The sequence below is a fragment of the Acanthochromis polyacanthus genome, chromosome 15, assembly GCF_021347895.1.
Source record: "Acanthochromis polyacanthus isolate Apoly-LR-REF ecotype Palm Island chromosome 15, KAUST_Apoly_ChrSc, whole genome shotgun sequence".
Classification (NCBI taxonomy): domain Eukaryota; kingdom Metazoa; phylum Chordata; class Actinopteri; family Pomacentridae; genus Acanthochromis; species Acanthochromis polyacanthus.
The window spans coordinates 8,461,151-8,481,401 of NC_067127.1; the positions used below are offsets into that span (position 1 = coordinate 8,461,151).

At 39.9% G+C, this 20,251-nt stretch overlaps 1 protein-coding gene across 2 annotated transcripts in view; it reads left to right on the forward strand.

The window, feature by feature from the left end:
• LOC110945454 (protein kinase cGMP-dependent 1) overlaps positions 1 to 20,251 on the forward strand; it is an 84,508-nt gene that overhangs the window by 39,864 nt on the left and 24,393 nt on the right. For both annotated transcript variants that reach the window (XM_022187048.2, XM_022187041.2), the window contains exons 4-5: positions 14,749 to 14,854; positions 19,212 to 19,275. In XM_022187048.2, the coding sequence (XP_022042740.1) occupies positions 14,749 to 14,854; positions 19,212 to 19,275 (170 nt within the window). The remainder of the gene's footprint in view (positions 1 to 14,748; positions 14,855 to 19,211; positions 19,276 to 20,251) is intronic.

Below are 20,251 nucleotides of genomic sequence, written 5' to 3' on the forward strand. Positions count from 1 at the left end.
TGCTGCAAGGCACATGTAAATATACACACTGGCTAAAAATATGAACATACGTTTTGCTTGCAGGGAATACTGAGTAAATGAGAAGAGCCTCTCTGCATTTAGCTGTCTTTCCACCTGCGGTATACAAGAGCACATTTGCACTGCTTTCTGCTTTCCAGTAAAAGTTATTTTATGTGTGTTGTCTTTTTCACTTCGTATGCACATCAGAGAGCTAATGCATTTTTAAAAAGTTTCCAAATGCATCCTTGAAGCTTCAATTATAGACAGACGACAGATGTTGAAAATATGCAAATGCGTCCATCTGTCCAACAACTGTAACTGTCAGCAAGCGCTCTGTGGAAGCAACATCTGCGGCGTCTGTCCCCTGTCTTTATGACACATAAAGTTTAACAGAATTTAGACACTGAGTGTTCTTAGCCATTAACAAGCAGCCGACGTGCTGTCTTAGCATCTCATCTGTGTGGGTGAGAGATAATTATTAGGTATCTAGCTGTTATCTGTTCTGCTAAAACGCAGAATGAATCCGTCTTTTGGCATTTAGGCAGTTAGTGAACAGATTCTTTGGGTGCATTACCACCTCCTTCTGAAACAGAGTCGGGATGCAGCCCAGATGACAGATTTGAATCATAATCTGCTCACAGAGATGCATATGCATGGCTACGTGTACATGAAAGTGTCTAGTTTTTCATCTGTATTTTATTTGAATCCACTGCTGGAAATGAACACGAAAGTTGATCCTTCTCAGAACAAATGTGACTCACCCGCTCGACTATTTTACCAACTTTTGTGTTTTTATGACCTCGTTGATCCATCAATAGAGGAGAAGTTTTGTAAGTGGATGGTAGAAAAGCAAGAAGCTAACAGCATGTATGGCCAGCAGTGAGAGCAAGGGCAAGCTGAGAAAAGGACAGCACCGCGTTGGATGTAGTAGCTGGATCATTTGTGGCTTGCTAATATTATCTGACTAGCTATGCTTGCTCCGACAGTTTGTACTTGAAGTCTTGCCCACAATATTTATTGTCCCACTGGCTTTGGTCACAGCTTTCAAGTCAAAATTGTCTTGCCAAATGCTGCTGACCACAGCATGAGACAGTGAAGAGGCCCTGATGTTCGGCATGATAATAACACAATTTGCTGACTTCAACTCCTGAAACAAGCCTGATTTCATGCCTCATAAGAGGGGAATATCTCTCATTTATGCCGTTTAATTCTTCCTGCCTTTTTATGTGCAGCCAATTAAGGCTGAGGACAGGGAATGGGTTTGAAACAACATTCGACAATAATTACAAATCAGAAAAAAATACAAAGTGTACCACATTTACCGCCCACTATTTTGTCGTAGTCTCTCAGTTGTGATTGCGCAAATGCATCTACTTTAGAGTACCCTCACAAATTCCTGCTTCCTGCACACCTTCTGCTAACAATTACACAATGAAATGAGCTACATTTTGTACATATAAAAATTACTGCTGAGTGGTTCTGAAATTGTCAGTATGATGATGATGGACAGAAACCCCAGAACAGAAAAAAATAAGGTGGTGAGTAGTAAATGTCTGAAATGTACAAATAAGCTACTGAGTGTCCATTATACGGGGAATAGTTATAGAAGGGGGGGAAAAGTACTTTTGGACTCAGCCAAAGTCATTGTCAGTCATCAGAGAAAGATTTGAACTTGAGTTTACACTGAAAACAGCTGACAAATACAACAATTACTGAGAGAACGCAAATACTAATGTGCAGGAGGAGAAAAAAATTCTAATTTGAAAACTGACCACCAGTTGTCACGTGTTTGGAAAGATGTAGATGTTCATAAAGTACGAGTGAATCTGAGCGTTACTTTCAAAATAACACCGAATATGATCTGGAATATTTCCATCCTTGAAGTGAAATTTACATATGAAGCTGAATATGTGAAAAATGTTTACATCACAAATTGCATACGCTGAATTTGTTAAAACAGAGGAGCAGATGGGGAGTAAAGAGGAGATGGAAGAGAGATGAGTGAAGAGTTTTGCAGATGAAACGTAGGGATAGATTAAAGAATTAGAGCTTATGAAGACTTGAGTTTGCTACAAAATAGCTTCATTTTCTGATTTTGCTTCAATAGTCAACATGTTTTCTGAAGCTCAAGCTCTCATCAGTTTAATGTTGTGCACTTGAGGCTTATTATTCTCAAGTGAGATGTTTGATAAGTGATCAACACTGAGTCTCCATAAAAAATAAAAGGCAGAAATTAATCTAGTAAACATGAGCATCGACACAAGAGTTAACCCTTAGCACTCATTCACCCAAAGAGGAGTTTCAGTGAAAACTCTGTTTCTGTTTTTTCAATCAAGTTCAACTATGCATTATTTAAAAGCACAAAGCTGCGGGATTCAAACAATTAGGGGTTCCAATTCCACAGCAATAATAGCTCCTCTCTTTGTAATAGGATGGCAGACACAGCAAAGTGATAGTTTCTTAACTTTTCCTAAATCTGCTGGGGAATTTCCATGTGCAGACAAAGAGTGAAATACATTCAAGCTGACAGTTAATCAACACTTATTTGGATTGTTGTTAGAATCAGACTTCTGCTATAAATTGGTGTGTACAAAACTAATCGCAGAAAACTAATCTACTGACAAATCTATCATAAAATAGCCATAGAAAATAAAGTGGCAAGTCACAAGGTCTATATTTGCTTAACTGAGAGATGTGAAAGCATTGGATGTAACAATGTCGATTTAACTGCCACGGATGTGCCAGTAGTGGTTGCTACTGGCAACACAATGAAACTGAAACTAACTGCTTGTGGCTGAATGGTAATATCACTTAGGAGTTGACCAGTAGGTTGCAAACAGTTCAGGAGTGTGCAAAAGAGGATAAATGTGAAGGAACACATATTGTCCTATGCTGCCGAAGCTGTAATTTGTAGGTTAGATAACTGAACAAACATTGTTTAGTCAGTAAGTAAGACATTTGCAATCTCTGGACCACTCACTGCCTCAGCTAATGTCTGCATGATTCTTCATTCCCTCTTCAATAATGAACAGTTTCGTCTTGGATTTCACAGAAACCGAGCTGAATGAAGGAGTCCTGCAGAGGAAAGAGGCTGCTCGTCGGAATAATTGCAGTTTCATCATTAAAAAACAAAAAAAACAAAAAAGGCTTCACACATATACAATGATGACTGTGCTGCTCACACTTGCAGGCATTCAGGCAGGCAGTCACTCGCTCATAGACACAGACGTGTACTCCTCACATGGTGGGGGGAATTATCAGTCTGGTTTTGCTCGTTATTTTTAGGTGCAGAGACTTGTTTTTTTTGACTCAGCGGGATACAAAACATCAGACTTGACTGACAGAAGGTCTTATGAAATACAACACTGACACAACCAGTAATTCATTGTTGTCGTCAGTGCTGACAAAGGAAGCCCTCTTATCTTTGTAGTGTAATTTTATTGTAGATATTGAAGTAGTGAATGCATTCAGTGGGGAATAATCCTGGGATATAAATGACTAAAATACAGCTGACAGTGCGTGGTTTGACAACCTAACCAATACATATTTCAGTTGGCAGTCTACAGAACAAGCAATATAGAGAAAAGTGTCACCTGCTACAACCTGGACCAGGACCTAAAAATAACTCGACTTGGTGATGAATAGCAAACACACTTCATTTCCTCCATTTGATTTTCTACAGCCGGGCAAACTGAAATTTATCAGGTTATTCAAACTGATTTCCTCTGTAGCAAATAGTTTCTGGTTGATTGTCTGTAATGACGAGGACAGCAAACAATTAAAATTTATCTCGCAAACCGACGAGAAGGCAATTTATACAGAAAAGGTAATTTCTTATCTTTGTTCGTATGCTGCAGGGAGTAGAGAGCAGAGATGCTTCCCTTATCCTCCTCACGTGGAGCCAGTGGTCCTTAGCATTGATGTCAACAGCTCAGGTCGCTTGACTTACATCATTCCCCCTTGAAATGATGAAATGAGATGAATTCCTTTTAATTAAAAATGTACCGCACAAAAGACAGGAGACACAATTTGATTGGAATGATTAAAGGCTTTGACAAGGAACAATGTTCGTTGACTGTTCATGGAAAGTGAGCCCCAACATCCACACTATTGCAGGTGATCCATCATTAGAGAAAGTGCATTTCTGAATTTTTATTCCCCACCTTATTATAATTCATAACATTGAATGTTATTGGAAATGTAGCAGTGGCACTTTGATGAATCTGCATTACAGAATGGTATTGCGCCACATAGCTTTTACTATTTTGTTTGAGCGAGCTCTAATTTATCCCCCTGATTAAAATATTCACCCACAAACAGATAGTAGTCACCCATTTCTCCCATTCATTGGAGGTTTTAAAGTTTTGTATGTTTCTTCCGCCGGCTTAATGCGAACCCTCCTTCAGCGATGTTTGTCAGTGCTACTACAGCACATTATTTATGACTCATAAGACTGCTCTCATCCCATTCTACCCTAAAAATACTACTGCTGCTGGAAAATACCATCCAGGTAGTCAGTCTTTGTTGGAAATGTGGATTTTAATGCAGCTCTTAAAGCTCTTCAAATGATATGGTATTGTACACACATGGACAAAATTGTTGGTACCCCTCAGTTAAAGAAGGAAAAACTCACAATTCTCACTGAAATCACTTGAAACTCACAAAAGTAACAATAAATAAAAATTTATTGAAAATTAAATAATCAAAATCAGCCATCACTTTTGAATTGTTGATTAACATAATTATTTAAAAAAACAAACTAATGAAATAGGGCTGGACAAAAATGATGGTACCCATAACTTAATATTTTTTTGCACAACCTTTTGAGGCAATCATTGCAATTAAACGATTTCTGTATTTGTCAATGAGCGTTCTGCAGCTGTCAACAGGTATTTTGGCCCACTCCTCATGAGCAAACAGCTCCAGTTGTCTCAGGTTTGATGGGTGTCTTCTCCAAATGGCATGTTTCAGCTCCTTCCACATATATTCAATGGGATTCAGATCTGGGCTCATAGAAGGCCACTTTAGAATAGTCCAACGCTTTTCTCTCAGCCATTCTTGGGTGTTTTTGGCTGTGTGTTTTGGATCGTTGTCCTGTTGGAAGACCCATGACCTGCGACTGAGACCAAGCTTTCTGACACTAGGCAGCACATTTCTCTCCAGAATGCCTTGATAGTCTTCAGATTTCATCGTACCTTGCACACTTTCAAGACACCCTGTGCCAGATGCAGCAAAGCAGCCCCAAAACATTACTGAGCCTCCTCCATGTTTCACCGTAGGGACAGTGTTCTTTTCTTCGTATGCTTGGTTTTTGAGTCTATGAACATAGAGTTGATGTACCTTACCAAAAAGCTCCAGTTTGGTCTCATCTGTCCAAAGGACATTCTCCCAGAAGCTTTGTGGCTTGTCAACATGCATTTTTGCAAAATCCAGTCTCGCTTTTTTATGAGTTTTTTTCAGCAGTGGTGTCCTCCTTGGTCGTCTCCCATGAAGTCCACTTTGGCTCAAACAACGACGAATGGTGCGATCTGACACTGATGTACCTTGGCCTTGGAGTTCACCTTTAATTTCTTTGGAGGTTGCTCTGGGCTCTTTGGATACAATTCGAACGATCCGTCTCTTCAATTTGTCATCAATTTTCCTCTTGCGGCCACGTCCAGGGAGGTTGGCTACTGTCCCGTGGGTCTTGAACTTCTGAATAATATGAGCCACTGTTGTCACAGGAACTTCAAGCTGTTTAGAGATGGTCTTATAGCCTTTACCTTTAAGATGTTTGTCTATAATTTTTTTTCGGATGTCCTGGGATAATTCTCTCCTTCGCTTTCTGTTGTCCATGTTCAGTGTGGTACACACCTTTTCACCAAACAGCAGGGTGACTACTTGTCTCCCTTTAAATAGGCAGACTGACTGATTATGAGTTTGGAAACACCTGTGATGTCAATTAATTAGTTAATTAGTTTTTTTTTTGTTTTGTTTAGCTGTTCTAGCTAAAAATGGCAGCATGTTTGTAAGGAAGACAGTGTGCCCAACTATTGGTAGCATCAGTTGGTTGGGCTTTGTTGTGGTTGATCGGTCTACTGATTGGTCTAGGCCCAAATATCAAAATAACTATTGGAAGGATTGCCATTAAATTGTCTTGAGACATCCTTGAGACGTTGCCAGAAAATGAATTCTACTGATGATTCACTGACTTTTCTTCCAGCACTGCCGCGAGGTTGACACTCAAAGCACAATATTGCACAAACTATTACATGGAGTGCTATAATATAAACTAGAGATAATCAGGAGTGTCTTTTCTAATTGGAAAATAGTAAGCAAATAAACATTTACTTGCTTTAATAAAAGGATATTCAAATGCAATGAGAGATGAAGGATGTACTATATAACTTCTGGTGAACCAAAAGCGTACGATTCACTGACTACCCTAAAGACAAATGATGACAACTGAATCAAAATGATGCACATGCAACTCAGTGAAGTTCAGTGATAAATGACCCCTGGCCTCGCTGAAAAGGCCACACCAGACCAGGCATGTCAATTAATCCAGTCCTGCTCTGCAACCATCTTTGGGGCCTCATGACTAACTTATAATTGAAGAAATGTTTGTGTATGTGTGCATATTTGTTCCATTTTTCATTTTTCATTCTTATTCATACTTGGCAGGTGTATTGCTGGGGACCCGAGGGCGTGCAGTGCTAAGATTTAAGTTGTTTGAATGAGCAGTAGCCACGTTCTGGGTCTTTCTGGGTTCCTCAGTCTGGCTCCTGTGGGTGGAGCCTAAGACACCCATGTTGCCAGGCAACATCTTCAAATGCAACATCTTAGAATGTCGTCACGTATTGAAGGCATCAGAGTTTAACCGCTGACAGCGAGCGCTGTCTAGTCTACTTAAATATTGAATTATTTTTAAAATGACCACCAGCACACTAATTATTTAGTGACTCGATATTTCATTAGAGAAGTTGATGCTGTTTGAATAGGGCGTCTGGTGGAGATTTCATGGAGCCATCACCCAGCAACTCTCAGTGGTATTGCACTTTAAGGTACTTAGACACTGGCTTATTGTTCAAGCTGTGGTAGTTGCTGCCTGAGGTGAACATTAAAACTTTAAATCCCTCCAATCTCGGTGGATCATAATTACGTATTTAGATTTTTTTTTTTCTCTGTGAAAATAATCTTTTCTTGTCCACAAATGGCTTTGATGTACATCTACACTGTTCCTTGCTGTAGAATGTACAGATCTGTAAAACAACCACCTCTCTCTTCATGCACCCCTCCTTCACTCGCTGCACTTCAGGCACACCACCTCACCTTTGCACAAAAACTGTAAAGGTACTCTACACTACACAGTTGCATGAATAACTATTGAAGTATGGAAAAATTTAAACCGATTCTGAAGAACGTTGTTGCTACATTAAGCCTCATTTCCTGAATCTGAATCTGAATGCTGCAAGTCGACAGGATTAGTGAAAACCTGGAAGTCTGACTCCATGTGCAATCTGGTACACTGTAGGTTCAAGGTGGAAATGCTCAGCTATGGCCTTGACTCCTTAGTTTGCTCATAATGTATTTTGTAGCATATGAAAAACATGGATGTACATGTTGACGTTATAAAAAGTTGGATTTGTACTGCTATAGGATGATTTAAAAAAAAAAAATTGGTTCAGACCTCCCTGTCCTTAGAGGATGAACTGTAGTTATTTTTCCCCGAAGCTTTCATCTAGTGCCATCATCTGGTCTAATACTTTGCTTTAAGATCAAATACCTGCAAAACCAGTCACATCCCCATCAGCCATGTGTACTTTGTTCAGTGCTATTTAGAAAATTTGTTCCATGCTGAAATGCCAAACTAACAAATGTCATATATGCTCTACACCGCTATCTTAGAAATACATTACAAACATGTTAACATGCCATTGTGAGCTTTTAAAACTGCTGGAGGGTCTTCATCTTGTTCTCTGTCTGCTTTGTTTAAAATCCATGTGGACCTAAAGAGTGAGCTTTAAGTGAGGGTTTTATAACACATTTAAATAATCTTTGTTGTGACAGCATCTGCCATCCAGAGTAATTGTCCACAAAGACAGCACAACCCATCTAGAGAAGCTATTTCTTAAACGACTTCAGTAAATCCCATCAGAGAGTAGGATGAGGTTCACTTTTGACAGCACAATGTCATTTTTAAGTTTGTGCCCAAAAGATTATAGGGCTAACTGTTCAAAGTCTTTAACCTGGAAATAGTCAACATGAAATGCTTAGCTGCAGGTACAAATAAGAGCAAGCCTGCAATCCCAGTACAAACTTTAAATGGATCAGTCTTCTTTCACGCTAATGGAAAACTTACTTAAACTGACCAAACTGAAGTCGTGCGTATGTTTATGATGAACTTCCAAACAAGAGCAGCTGTAATAGATGGATAAAGGTTCGAGGTGAAGTCTGTTATTGTTGCAGAGATGGGTGGTTAAAGATGTTTTAATCTTGAGACAGAAAGCTAAAAGCCTGCATTTAGGAATGCTCCTCAATCAGCTCCTGACAGGGTGCTTCCGACTAAAATGTAAGCGCAGTATCCTGTCTATGCACAGCGTTAGATTTATGAAATAAAAAAATTATGACTCCAACACATTTGGGTGTCAGGCGTTCTTTTTCTATTTTTAAAAAACGGACACGGACGTAGATCATAAACAGCTTTTACATCACAGCTAAAACTGACCTGATACAACAGCGATTATTATCCGTTATCCTTGGAAACAAAATGTGTGGCATCCTCTGTGGCTGTATGGCATAGCATGAGCGAACATCGTGGGTGGATGGCAGGTGGGATGATGCTCAACTCAATATTTCTCAAGCAGCTGCTGCTCCAAGTCCATGGACTCCCACATGAGGAGACTATTGGCAGAATTGGCAGCTGGAGATTGCTTCTGATTAAAGCAGCTATTTTTCTGCATTGAGATTCACTGAGAGCCATCAGAATTTCTATCTATCTATCTATCTATCTATCTATCTATCTATCTATCTATCTATCTATCTATCTATCTATCTATCTATCTATCTATCCATCCATCCATCTATCCATCTATCCATCTATCCATCTATCCATCCATCCATCCATCCATCCATATACCAAACATAACCCATTGTATATGTTTCTCCTGCACTGGTAAGCCTTTATCATAATTATTATGTTTTAAGCCATAATTATAAAGAGAATTCCTCTTTTTCTTTAGGCTCTGTGATACTGTCTGGCATAAATGACCTGTCCTGCTTTCTCACGCTCTAAAGAGCTCATCTAGATGTAATCAGACTTGGCTGATGTTATTAATGACTTAGGGGGAATGGAGATTACACTCTTCCACCCTGCAGCCGTGACAGCCTTACTCTCACAAGGCTTTCCAAAAAAACAAGGCATGTAAGAAGCCCTGGAGGAGCGGAATTCATTCACAACATGTGGCTGCGTGTGTCAGAGTCAGTGAGAAGAGGTTGGTTGATTTTCTCATTTCCAAGGAAGCAAACAGCGGGGAGTTAAGGAGAGAGCATTGAGGATGGAAATTAAGTTGCATGAGTAGGCGGGTCACAGATTTAGCAGCGGGAAAAAGTTTTAAGAGTGACGGTGAAAACCAATTGGAATACCCTCAAACCCAAACATTATAACAATATTCCAGAGTGAAAATTCTTATGGTGGATGCTCTCACTAATTAGTTTGGAGACGCCTGTCCTTCTCTCAGAAGGAAGCTCTATAGCCCCAGGTTAATCAGCCACAAGTACTAAAATGATAATCCACTGTCGAGCATGTCCTATTAACCAGAATGGTACCAAGACACATGTTGATTAATATTTCAAAGGTTTTCTTTGCTGCATGACAATGATTTGATTACCTTCATGCTAACATTATAAAGCTGTGAAAATAATGACAGAAATCTGGGTATGTATATACATGTGCAGATATTATGTGAATAATTTATGTAAATGGAGCTTCATCTGTCCTGACCTTAAAATGTGTGTGTTTTACAGGCATGGCAGTAGGCACGTGGTAAACGTGATGATGTGTAGTGAGAAGGCATATTTTAGCACTTATTTTTTTGTCAAATACTTTTGAAGATGTATATAAGCAGCATTTTATACAAAAATATTTCTTGCTATCAGAGCACACAAGGCTCCCTGCACACTTCACTGCTTGAGACTCTGGTCTAATCTTTAAGTACCACTTTCATGTGGCCCTGTGCTGTTTTTCTTTTAATAGAAATGTGGGCCTTTCTGCAATCCGAATGGCAGACGCTTTATGCTTCGGCTGAATCATCACAGGCCAGACGTAGACTGTTTTGACTCATTTTAAACCCCATTAAAACATATGACGCTCACAAGAAAAAGTCAAGATTACAGTGACAGAAACACGGAAAGTTTTAATGTTTTCATCCCAGACTGTCTGGATGTAAATTGCCATGACCAGAGAAGAGAGAAAAAAATGTCCTCATCCTATGTTTATATAATTTGAGCAAAGATTAGATTAGAAGAACAACACACATGGAGCATTTACATAATTCCCCAGGCTGAAATTCAGTTACAATGAATTACGACTGAGCCAAATGAAAGAATGACTCCTTCTACAGTGCACGTCCTTTGTCATGTGTTCTGTCTTGTCGGCGACATCTATATGTTTTCCCACACTGTTTTCCTTTTTAAACACAGAGCCTCTGTTCTGAGATATTTCTAACATGCCAAGGGATCTAGTTATTTAGTTGTTGCAGTGTCCACAATGAAAACCATTGATCTATTGTTGTATGTAATTGAGGGGTGAGGGATTGCAGTCACTGCATCAAGGAGAAAGTAGGAAAGGAGGAAAGGAGGAGCATGACCAAATGATAACATGCTGGGCTGTGGGCAGTACAGCTATGAATAGAACTCTTTAATTCTGAGGTGGGTTTAAATTCAGTTTACAGTTTTCAGTGCCAAAGAGAAATCAATGTTATACTATTAGTCAGCAGGAGGTCTTAAAATGAAGGAGTAAAATTTGAAAACCGTCACTTTGCTTGCACATACAAAAAGAGAACTTTCAAGTAGCTATCAAAATGTGATTTGTGAGATGTAATAAATAAGTGCAACACACATTAGCTGCATATTAACATATATTACCTGCACTTACACTTGATATTTCCGTTGTAAAGCCACACAGTGGCAGATTGCAGATTCGTGCACATCAAGAGGTCACTTTTGCAGCTTTGGCAGGAGGCAGTTTTTCAAAAATTCTAACACTTTTGATCCCCACATTGGCATATCCCGGCTACAGTGTGTCAGCTAACTGTAAGTCTGCATGACAGCATGTGGGCTATGAGTGCCACCCGAGACACATCAAACACTTCCACACTCTCCCAACACCGCCTTATGTGTGTTGTACCGAAGCCGTTCTTTTCAGTCTTTTTTTTATCCTACCACATGCACTGCAAACTAAAAGGGATACATCTGAAATCTGACCAATGCTAATGGTTTTATCTTCCCAGACTATGACTACATGAAGTGGGCAGGATAACAGCTGGTACAGTATGATGCAGCAACAGTTCAGTGCGATCTTTAGCAGCTGGTCCCCTCTAAGCTCTGTATAAATTTTCCTAAACATAACACTCATTGTCAGATCTTTGTTGAGACTAAAGTTAATTTGCTCCCTCTTTATGTACACTATTCACTTGTGGATTTCATGTTGCATGCATTTACTGTTTAATCCCCAAATGATCGCTGGAACAACACACCGGACGATTCTTCAAAAGTGTTCGCAAACAACATCCGTGCAGCTCCAGCACAGCCAGGGGTACTATGTACATCCAAAAAGCTGTGAAGCTAATGGTTAGCAACCCATGAGCATTAAAACATTCATCTGCACCCTCAGTACAGGATAACTAGCTCCCCGAGTCTCAGTGCAATTTGGCCAAGGCTCCGAATAATACGTTTACCTACTGCAGTGCGCTGCGGGCTCCCTACATATCTTATTTCCCATACTCCCACTTCCTGTCAAAACACTATTGCATACTGCATAGTGGGCAATGATGTCTAACCTCCCACTCTAGCTGCCCCTGGGTCAAATTAGAAGACCACGCTAATGATTTCTTTGTAGACCTGTTCCTGTATATCAGATTCTTGCTGTTTACTTTGGAGTAATTTGTCTTCAACATCGGGCCACGTAATCCCTACAGAAATAGCGTTTTTTTAATTAGATAAGGTGTAAGAAGATTAAGATATGGTTTAAACTTTTAAAAATAACACCATTGTTAGGGTACCAGTTACAGTAAGTGTGCATGTTTATGTTTATGAGCACACAGCAGTACGTGTTTTCTTATCCTGATAGGAAGACATACTTGTGTGTGTCTGTGTGTATGCACAACCTATGTGTGTACCAGTTATCTGTGCATGCTCTTACATGATGCCTGCATATCTCCACACAGCTGTGTCTGTATACATTTCCATGTCAAGCCGTGTGTTTTGGGGTTTCTGCTCCAAGAAAATGTCTCCAAGTAAAAACAGTGTCAGGCTCTGTAATGAGGGCATCTCTCCTGCGGTTTGGCCCAATTTTAAAGTGCTGCCACACTCCTGGTCTGCAGGGAGAATGATTTGTGGGGGTCTCTGATAGTGCACATGTGTGTATATGTATAGTGCGTACTTACTGTAGGAGTGCAAGTTGAGGCTTGTGCTTATTCACACTCAAAAGAATGTACTCACTCTTGTGTTGACCTAACGGAAGTTGATATGTGTGTGTGTGTGTGTGTGTGTGTGTGTGTGTGTGTGTGTGTGTGTGTGTGTGTGTGTGTAGCATTTATTAAGGGACACACTGATTCCCAATCAGCTGCAGAGGTGCTCCTCTGTGGTTAAGGACAGCAAGCAAAGAAATCCCTCTTCTACAATCAATAAACACCGCATTGTTGTTACCAGAACTTGATTTGTATCTTAAGGATTTCGTGAAGGAGTGTCACACAAAGATGGACAAAAGGAATCAAGAGCCGTAGCAGCAGATGTACGCACTCAGACAAAATACCGAGTAGACTCTTAACTGATTTATTTTCTAATATCCCCACATGTCCCTGTGCCCAGAGGGCTCCCTGGGGATTTCCAGTATTTTTGGGTGGGTCAGATTGGAGATTTCTTTTTCTCCACTCCTCACAGTCTATTGTACGAGTGCACAATTGAAGCACTGGAGTCCAAGTGAGAGCCTTTCTCGCTGAGGATAATGATGCTTGCAATCACAGGAGTTTTGAAATAATTACCATAAGCTATTAACAAAATGAAGCCTTGAATGTGAGAATCGCTGAACAGTGTGATTCAGTTGGATGAAATATTTATTTTGTGTTTTTTTTATTACATTTTTGCTTCAACAACCCAATTTCATCAGTGAAATGGGTTTCACATGGTCAATATAATGGCATTCAGGTTTGGGTTAGAGGTCCATTGCTCTGATAAAAACCTACACGGCCCCTTTTTTAAACAGACTCTGCTCTTCACGACAGAGATCTGTTGAGTCAAAACATATTCTGATCAAAAGTGACTACAGAGGACGTCAGAGAAGGAGCTGTTGAGGCTTAAAGTGCAGAAAATGGAATAAAAGAAATGCTGAAAAACCCAGGCTCCCATTCATCAGCACCCAGGAATGAAAACTGGAAAAAAGTGGATGAGATTTGGCAGTATTTTTGCTCTCTGAGGGTTTGAGTATTCCAAAAAAGACTGTTGTAAAAAAAACTGCAGTTTTCAAGGAGATGTCAAAGGATTGTTGTGTATCAGAAACACATACTGGACATCTCTTGCAGTCTGTGATAGGAAAACCACCAAATTGTCCACGGTAAAGATGTAGCAGCGGAAATCACTGCTCTCTGCCTGTTTAATACTGGTCTCAGATCACTTGGACGCCCAGTAGCACAAAGCTCTCTGTGCAAATCTAACTGTAATATATTTCTAATAGCTTGTGTGTCTGTGTTTGTCTGCAAACATCAGATTGAAACATTATGATGCAGTTAAATGACAAAAACAGTCTTGCATACCACCACTTTAACCTCCACCTCCGTGTGTAATGAGTATTATGGTTTGGAATTGGTGCCTTCAAGCCAACGCAGATTGCAATCATTGTGGGAACAATTAATTCTAAGTTGTTCCAGGAAATTGTACAGTAAAATATAAGGGTGGCTGTTTGTGATTTGAAACTTAACAGAACTTCCGTCACACAGTTTGATAATTGCCCTTAATACAAAGAGCAATCAGTAACTCAAGGGCTCAGACTAAAAAAGCAAAAAGAAATGGCATAGATTTCTGACCTTAAACCCATTAAAATGCTGTAGCATGACTTGAAGCAAGCCATCCATGCAAGGCATTCTAAAAATACCAATTACCTCCCAACTGCTGAGTAAAGAGTAATTGTCCAGAATAGCTCTTAGATGCTCTGCAGGCCAGATCAGGGGCTAGAGAAAACATTTGGATGAAGATTATTTCCACTAAGAGTAACTAAGCCTAAAGGTTCACAGACATCTCTGCCCTGCACTCCAAGCAGAGATCTCAGTGGGATTTTAGTTCAGATTCACTGACACATTCCACACATGCCCTGACACAACCATGGTTCCTCCTCCCTTTCAAGTCGACACGATGCTCGCTACATTTACACTGTGCATGTATAAAGCATAAAGGGCATGCATTACGTGTGTACTGTCCGTGCTCTTTCTTTATTCTGTTTGCCTGAGGGCAGAAACTGTCTTTCCTGACATTGATCATGGGTATTCTTCTTTCCAGCTCTAACAAATGTGAAGCTGTGGGCCATTGACCGGCAATGTTTCCAGACGATCATGATGAGGACGGGTCTCATCAAGCACACAGAGTATATGGAGTTTCTGAAAAGGTGAGGAACCGAGGCAAATTCGGCGACAGACAAACGGCCTGAATGGGTCTTTGATCTGAAACGCCATGAATGAATTAAACAAAATGAATTCAGGAGAATATGTGTATGCTGTTTCTGTGCTCTTGCTTTTTGCTAATAAATGATATAACTCACAATTTATTAGCAGTGTGGCAGAGAAGGTGTCACTCAACCTCCTGGAAAATTACCTTGTAGCTGCATCGTTGTTCTTCCAGGTTCTTATCTGTACCAGAGAGGTCCCTGCTCTGCAACTGCTTCTCTGTTGAAAAGCCTATTATCACTTAAAAGGCCTGCAGACTCTTTTTTGGGAGCCTGCATAAAATATAGGATAAAAAAAGAATGAATCAAACAACAGAGGGAGAACGGCAAGCGATGATCAAAATGCATGAGATGCAATTACAGTATCAATTCCTCTTTCCCCCTATCTCTGGTCAACTTTCCTATTTCACTGTCACCCACTTTGGCCTTCTTCAAGCCAATTATGAAAATTGTATCACACCTTCCCCATATTACATGCAACACTCCCTTTTCTCTTGACTGAGAAGAAATTGGTCCTATATGTGCTCTCATTAATGCAATTTTCCAAACTATAACAGCGCATAGTACTATCTCCTGAATAAAACCTCTTGAATTGCTGTGAGCATGATCACACTCTGTCACTGCCTGACAAAGCTGCTATAAGGACAGTGGGTGGCTAAAGTGCACAAGAAAACATTTCCAAGAAGTGCAAAGTGAATTATTTATCAATATCTACTGAATCAGTCCATTTCACTATTGAAAAATAAGCCTATGAGTGTTTCCTGTTGTGCAGCATCCAAATATATAGTTGGAGATTTAAACTACCTGCTTAGTCTTTTGTATTGACTTCATAGAAGACAGGATGCACTTTCTAATGTCAAAGTCACTCTTTTTACACCCAGCCAGTCACTTTCACAGTTTCCCCGAGGCCAAAAACTTTTTGCAGCAGTACGTCACACTTCTTTCTGTCCTCCGCTGCTGAGTGAGGACAATTATCATTCACACAGTCGCAAGACGTTGCTAGTCAGTGAAGCATACACACCACTTGTTTTAAGCTTTTGAACATAATAACTGAAGCTGTTTTTTCCCCTCCCTTTGGTGAAAAGAATTCCTTGCTGAATCTACAATAGCCTTTCACCATGAAACAAGACAAACACCACAAAAATACATTTCTAACAGGATAAAAAGACAATTAATCTTTCATGTCTGAGACAGAAGCTATTTCTAGCAACGTATTTGAAAAATAATCTTAGCAGTCCATTCACTGGCTGTATGAGCATATTCTGTGCAGCTCTTGTCTCTCAGCAGGTCTTGCATAACAGTCCATCAGATAAGTAAATATTTAATAAATGTACGTACTGCATGGCTTGGACTCACTCGGTGTGTTTGGTTTATAAACGGTGGTCTCAGGGGGAAAGCAGAAATTTATAGTAACATCTCAAAATTTGCAGTCCAAAGATAATTATATTCATGTTTCGTTTCTTGAAATGCAAATTTAATTAAAATGCTGTAGTTTAAGTGTAAGAACAAACACATGCTGGTCCCTGTGAGTCTTCTGCCCACCTTTTAAGTGCTGTGAAATCATATATTTGCTCTCACAAGTTGCGGAGGAGGAGCACTGATGAAACACTGACAAGAAAAAGCCCACTTTGTATTACATGTGAGAAGCGATTGTGGCTGTAAAGACTGTTTATTATCTCTTGTAGCATGTGTTTTAAATCATTTAAACATAGCACTCCAGACACAAATGCAAGAGTACTGTCTAACTGAAAATGTCACCTCGGTTTACATCGAGCAATTTAATGTGGATGGGCATTTTATAGAAGGCTAAGAGACTAGCTATGAGGCATGTAATAAAGGTAGACAACCATCTGTCCTCTGATTTGCAAAAAGGGAATCGGGAAAGAGCTCGGAAAGCATCAAAGTCCATCTCTGGTCAATAATTAAACCCCTTACAACTCATCTCTGCCCATCAATGTGACATATCTAGACCTTTTTTCTCATAAGTACAATCACCTCCAGCCCTAAAATGGCTTACATTAAACTACAAAGTCCTTGATTCTTTTTCTATGCGACCCTTTGGTATTTGCTGCATCTTAGCACACCAGCTCACCCATGATTCTGCAGAAAGTCTTTAGCAGTACTACAATGCCAGATCATAATAGTGAAGTAATGCAGCTGTACACATTTAAAATGGAAAGAGATTCGGAAGAAGAATAATGACATACAAAACCCTGGAAGTCTGAATCTGTTTTTGAGACTGTCATCGGTACACTACAATAGAATAGAATAGAATAGAATAGAATAGAATAGAATAGAATAGAATAGAAAACACCTCATGCATGTGCTAACAAGGTAAGATATTTCACCAGAAGGGTACAGAAGTACTTATGTTTACCTCATTTTCTAAATGTTTGCAGAATCACCGTAGACGATAGTTTAAAAATTGCCTTTTACTTTAAAATTGCACAGTACCAGGAGTGTAATGGTGTTGGAATGTTTAAAATAATCACAAAGACCGCATTAATGGAGCCACACTTCGCCATTGGTCACGTGTAATGACTTAACGGAGACACAATTAAACTCAGAAATTTACCAGAAAAGAGACTTTTTGTTTCACAGCTGGAGGCTCTGAAACGATCTGTTTCATGTAGAGTAAGGTCACCTGTTCTCTGCCTAGCTGGTTAACTAGCGGTTCTGCTGAGGAAGCAGCAGCACAAGGATCAGCACAATGGCCAGACCCTGGGTTGGAGGCCGGGACAAGATGGTTCAGATTACTGTAATAAAGCATGGAAAATGAGGGGTGGGGGTGTGGGATGGGGTGGGGGGGTGGGGGGGAATGAGATGGAGAAACAGAGAGAGAGAGAGAGAGATGATATGGGGAGATAAGCCCTTTGTTCACCAGCACGGGCTATTTTCTCTCCTCCTTGATAAACATTAGGCCAGTTTTATTTAGTGGGCCTGGTTACAGGCAGATAGCGTTCATTCAGGCTGTCGGGAAGCGGCAGAACAAACATTACAGCTTCATTTGATGCCCCTGCTGTGTAGCTGCAAATGCTGTCCAGTTTATGCTGAAATATTTATATTCACATAATGCAATGCAGTATACAGGCCAACTCCCACTGAAATGACCGATTTAATGTATTCCAGTTGCTTATATTTATGTTGCTCATGTCGGAGCACAACGCTGCTTTGATTCCGTTTTTTTTTTTTTATACCATTGCGGCATACCTGAACACCATAAGGAAGATTAACATTTTAAAATCATTTATTCAACAAAAACATACATGCATGCAGAGTTTTTGTGTGGGAAAAAAATGGCCTCAGAAACTAGAACTTATTTCTGCCTTTAGCAGAAATAAGTTCTTGTAGGTGTTTTGCATCATTATTCACCAGTGTCTGACATCAGCTGCTGAAATTTTTCATCATGCTTACATGCAAATTACATTTGGCTATGAAACATTTTGGGGGGGTTTGCATCCACTGCCCATTTCACATTACTTAATATTTCAAATCAGTTGTTTTTTCTTCACTAGGCTATTTCATAACCTTCCATTTCTTCTTTTTGAGCCACTCTTTGGTGGATTTGCTGTTGTACTTGGGATTTTTGTTCTGTTGAAAGGTCCACTTCAGGTTCAACTTCAGCTTTGAGAGAGATGGCATCGCATTATCTTCAAGCACTCTTTCATATGATGCACAGCTCATTTTCATATAATGACTGCAGCCTGCCCAAACATTTCACCACCTTACTTAAGCTGCCTTACTCTTAAGTTACATCAAACATCTACTGTCTGCTGTGGTCTACCAACTCTAACTTTGATTTGTCTGTCCAGAGCATATTGTTCAAGGCATTTCATTACCTGTCTGGTCATTGACAATCTGCAATTTGGCTTTTTCCCTGAAACTTCACACATGCAGGTCAAATTTCTGCAACCTCTTTCTGATTGTAGTTGCATACATTTTGACATCAACAGTTGCCTGAGTTATTTGCACTTCCTGTGATGAACTTTTGGGTTTTTCGCAGACTTCTTTTTGCACCTAACTATCTGCTCTTGGGCTAATTGGCAGTTATGTGTGCCGCCTTTATGTGCAGGCACAGTTTCAAAGAAGATCAAGAGTTTCCTTGTTCAAATAAGTTGTTAAAAGGCAACAATTTTCCTGAGATATAATTATTTTTTCACAATTACATACTAAGCTGGCAGCTACACTGCTTTCCACATCTTTTTTTAAAAAAATCTGACAAACACAAAAGACTTAATCAGTAAGATATTCACTTCTGTGCTCCTCTGTCTGAAATCCCTCTTATTTCTTTCTCCTGCAGCGTTCCCACATTCCACGGCCTACAGGAAGACATTCTGAGCAAGCTTGCTGATGTCCTCGAGGAGGTAAGTGCTTTGCTGCCTTGTAGCAGATGTCACCGGCTGAGGTGCCACGGGCATACTCCACAAATCTTAATAGATTTCCATACATTCAGAAGGAAGCCAGAAGGGGAATGAAGGCGCATTCCAGATAATGTGCACTGGTTGGAGGCAGCTGGGGATTATTTCGAGGGCTTCAGTGGAACACCTTGTACACAGGATTTCAGTGCAATTGAAGCTCTCTCGTATGTGCCTAGTGCGATGATGTTGAAGTAAATGGTTCAACTACTAAGGGACAGCTTATTTCGTAAACCTGTTCAGGAATTCAGAGCACTGCTGTGAGAAGCCATTTCAGTTTTCAAAGGGAGTCAATCAATCTTAGCTAGCTGAGGCACATTGTAATGCATTTTATTTAAGGTTGTAGGGTGGCATCCATTTTTACTTAAATGCTAGCGTGGTAACCCACTTTCAGCACTTTCTCTTCTTTAAACATATCATATAAGAACAGTGTTTTACATGTTTTCATAACACTGTCCTTTGTGGCATCCATTGCTTTCCATTTATGCCCAGTGATAAGGAAATTAGCTCACTCCTGTGACGTGCTCGGGTCGTGTAATTCAAACAAAATGAACCAAACAATCATGCAGTAATGTGTGTAATGCAGTTTAAGTGCAGGTTGATTGATTTGAAATGTCTTTACTGCATTATGTAATAGCTATAATGTAACTAAAACAAAAATGAATCCTAAGTCCATGTTTACTGCGATGGATTCAAAAACTCAGACGAGCTTCAAGAGTCTGCTAATTGATCTTCATTTCATATGCAAATGTATGGAAACCAATGGCTGTCTGGAGGGCAGAAAAAAGCATTCAGAGACTTGCAACAAGATAACATAATGTGCAAAGCGGACAGCAGTTGTTATATGAATGTCACAAACAGAGTAAGAGATAAAAAAGCTCAGGCTCGTTCTTTTAACCACAGATGTAGAGGTTATTTTCTTTGC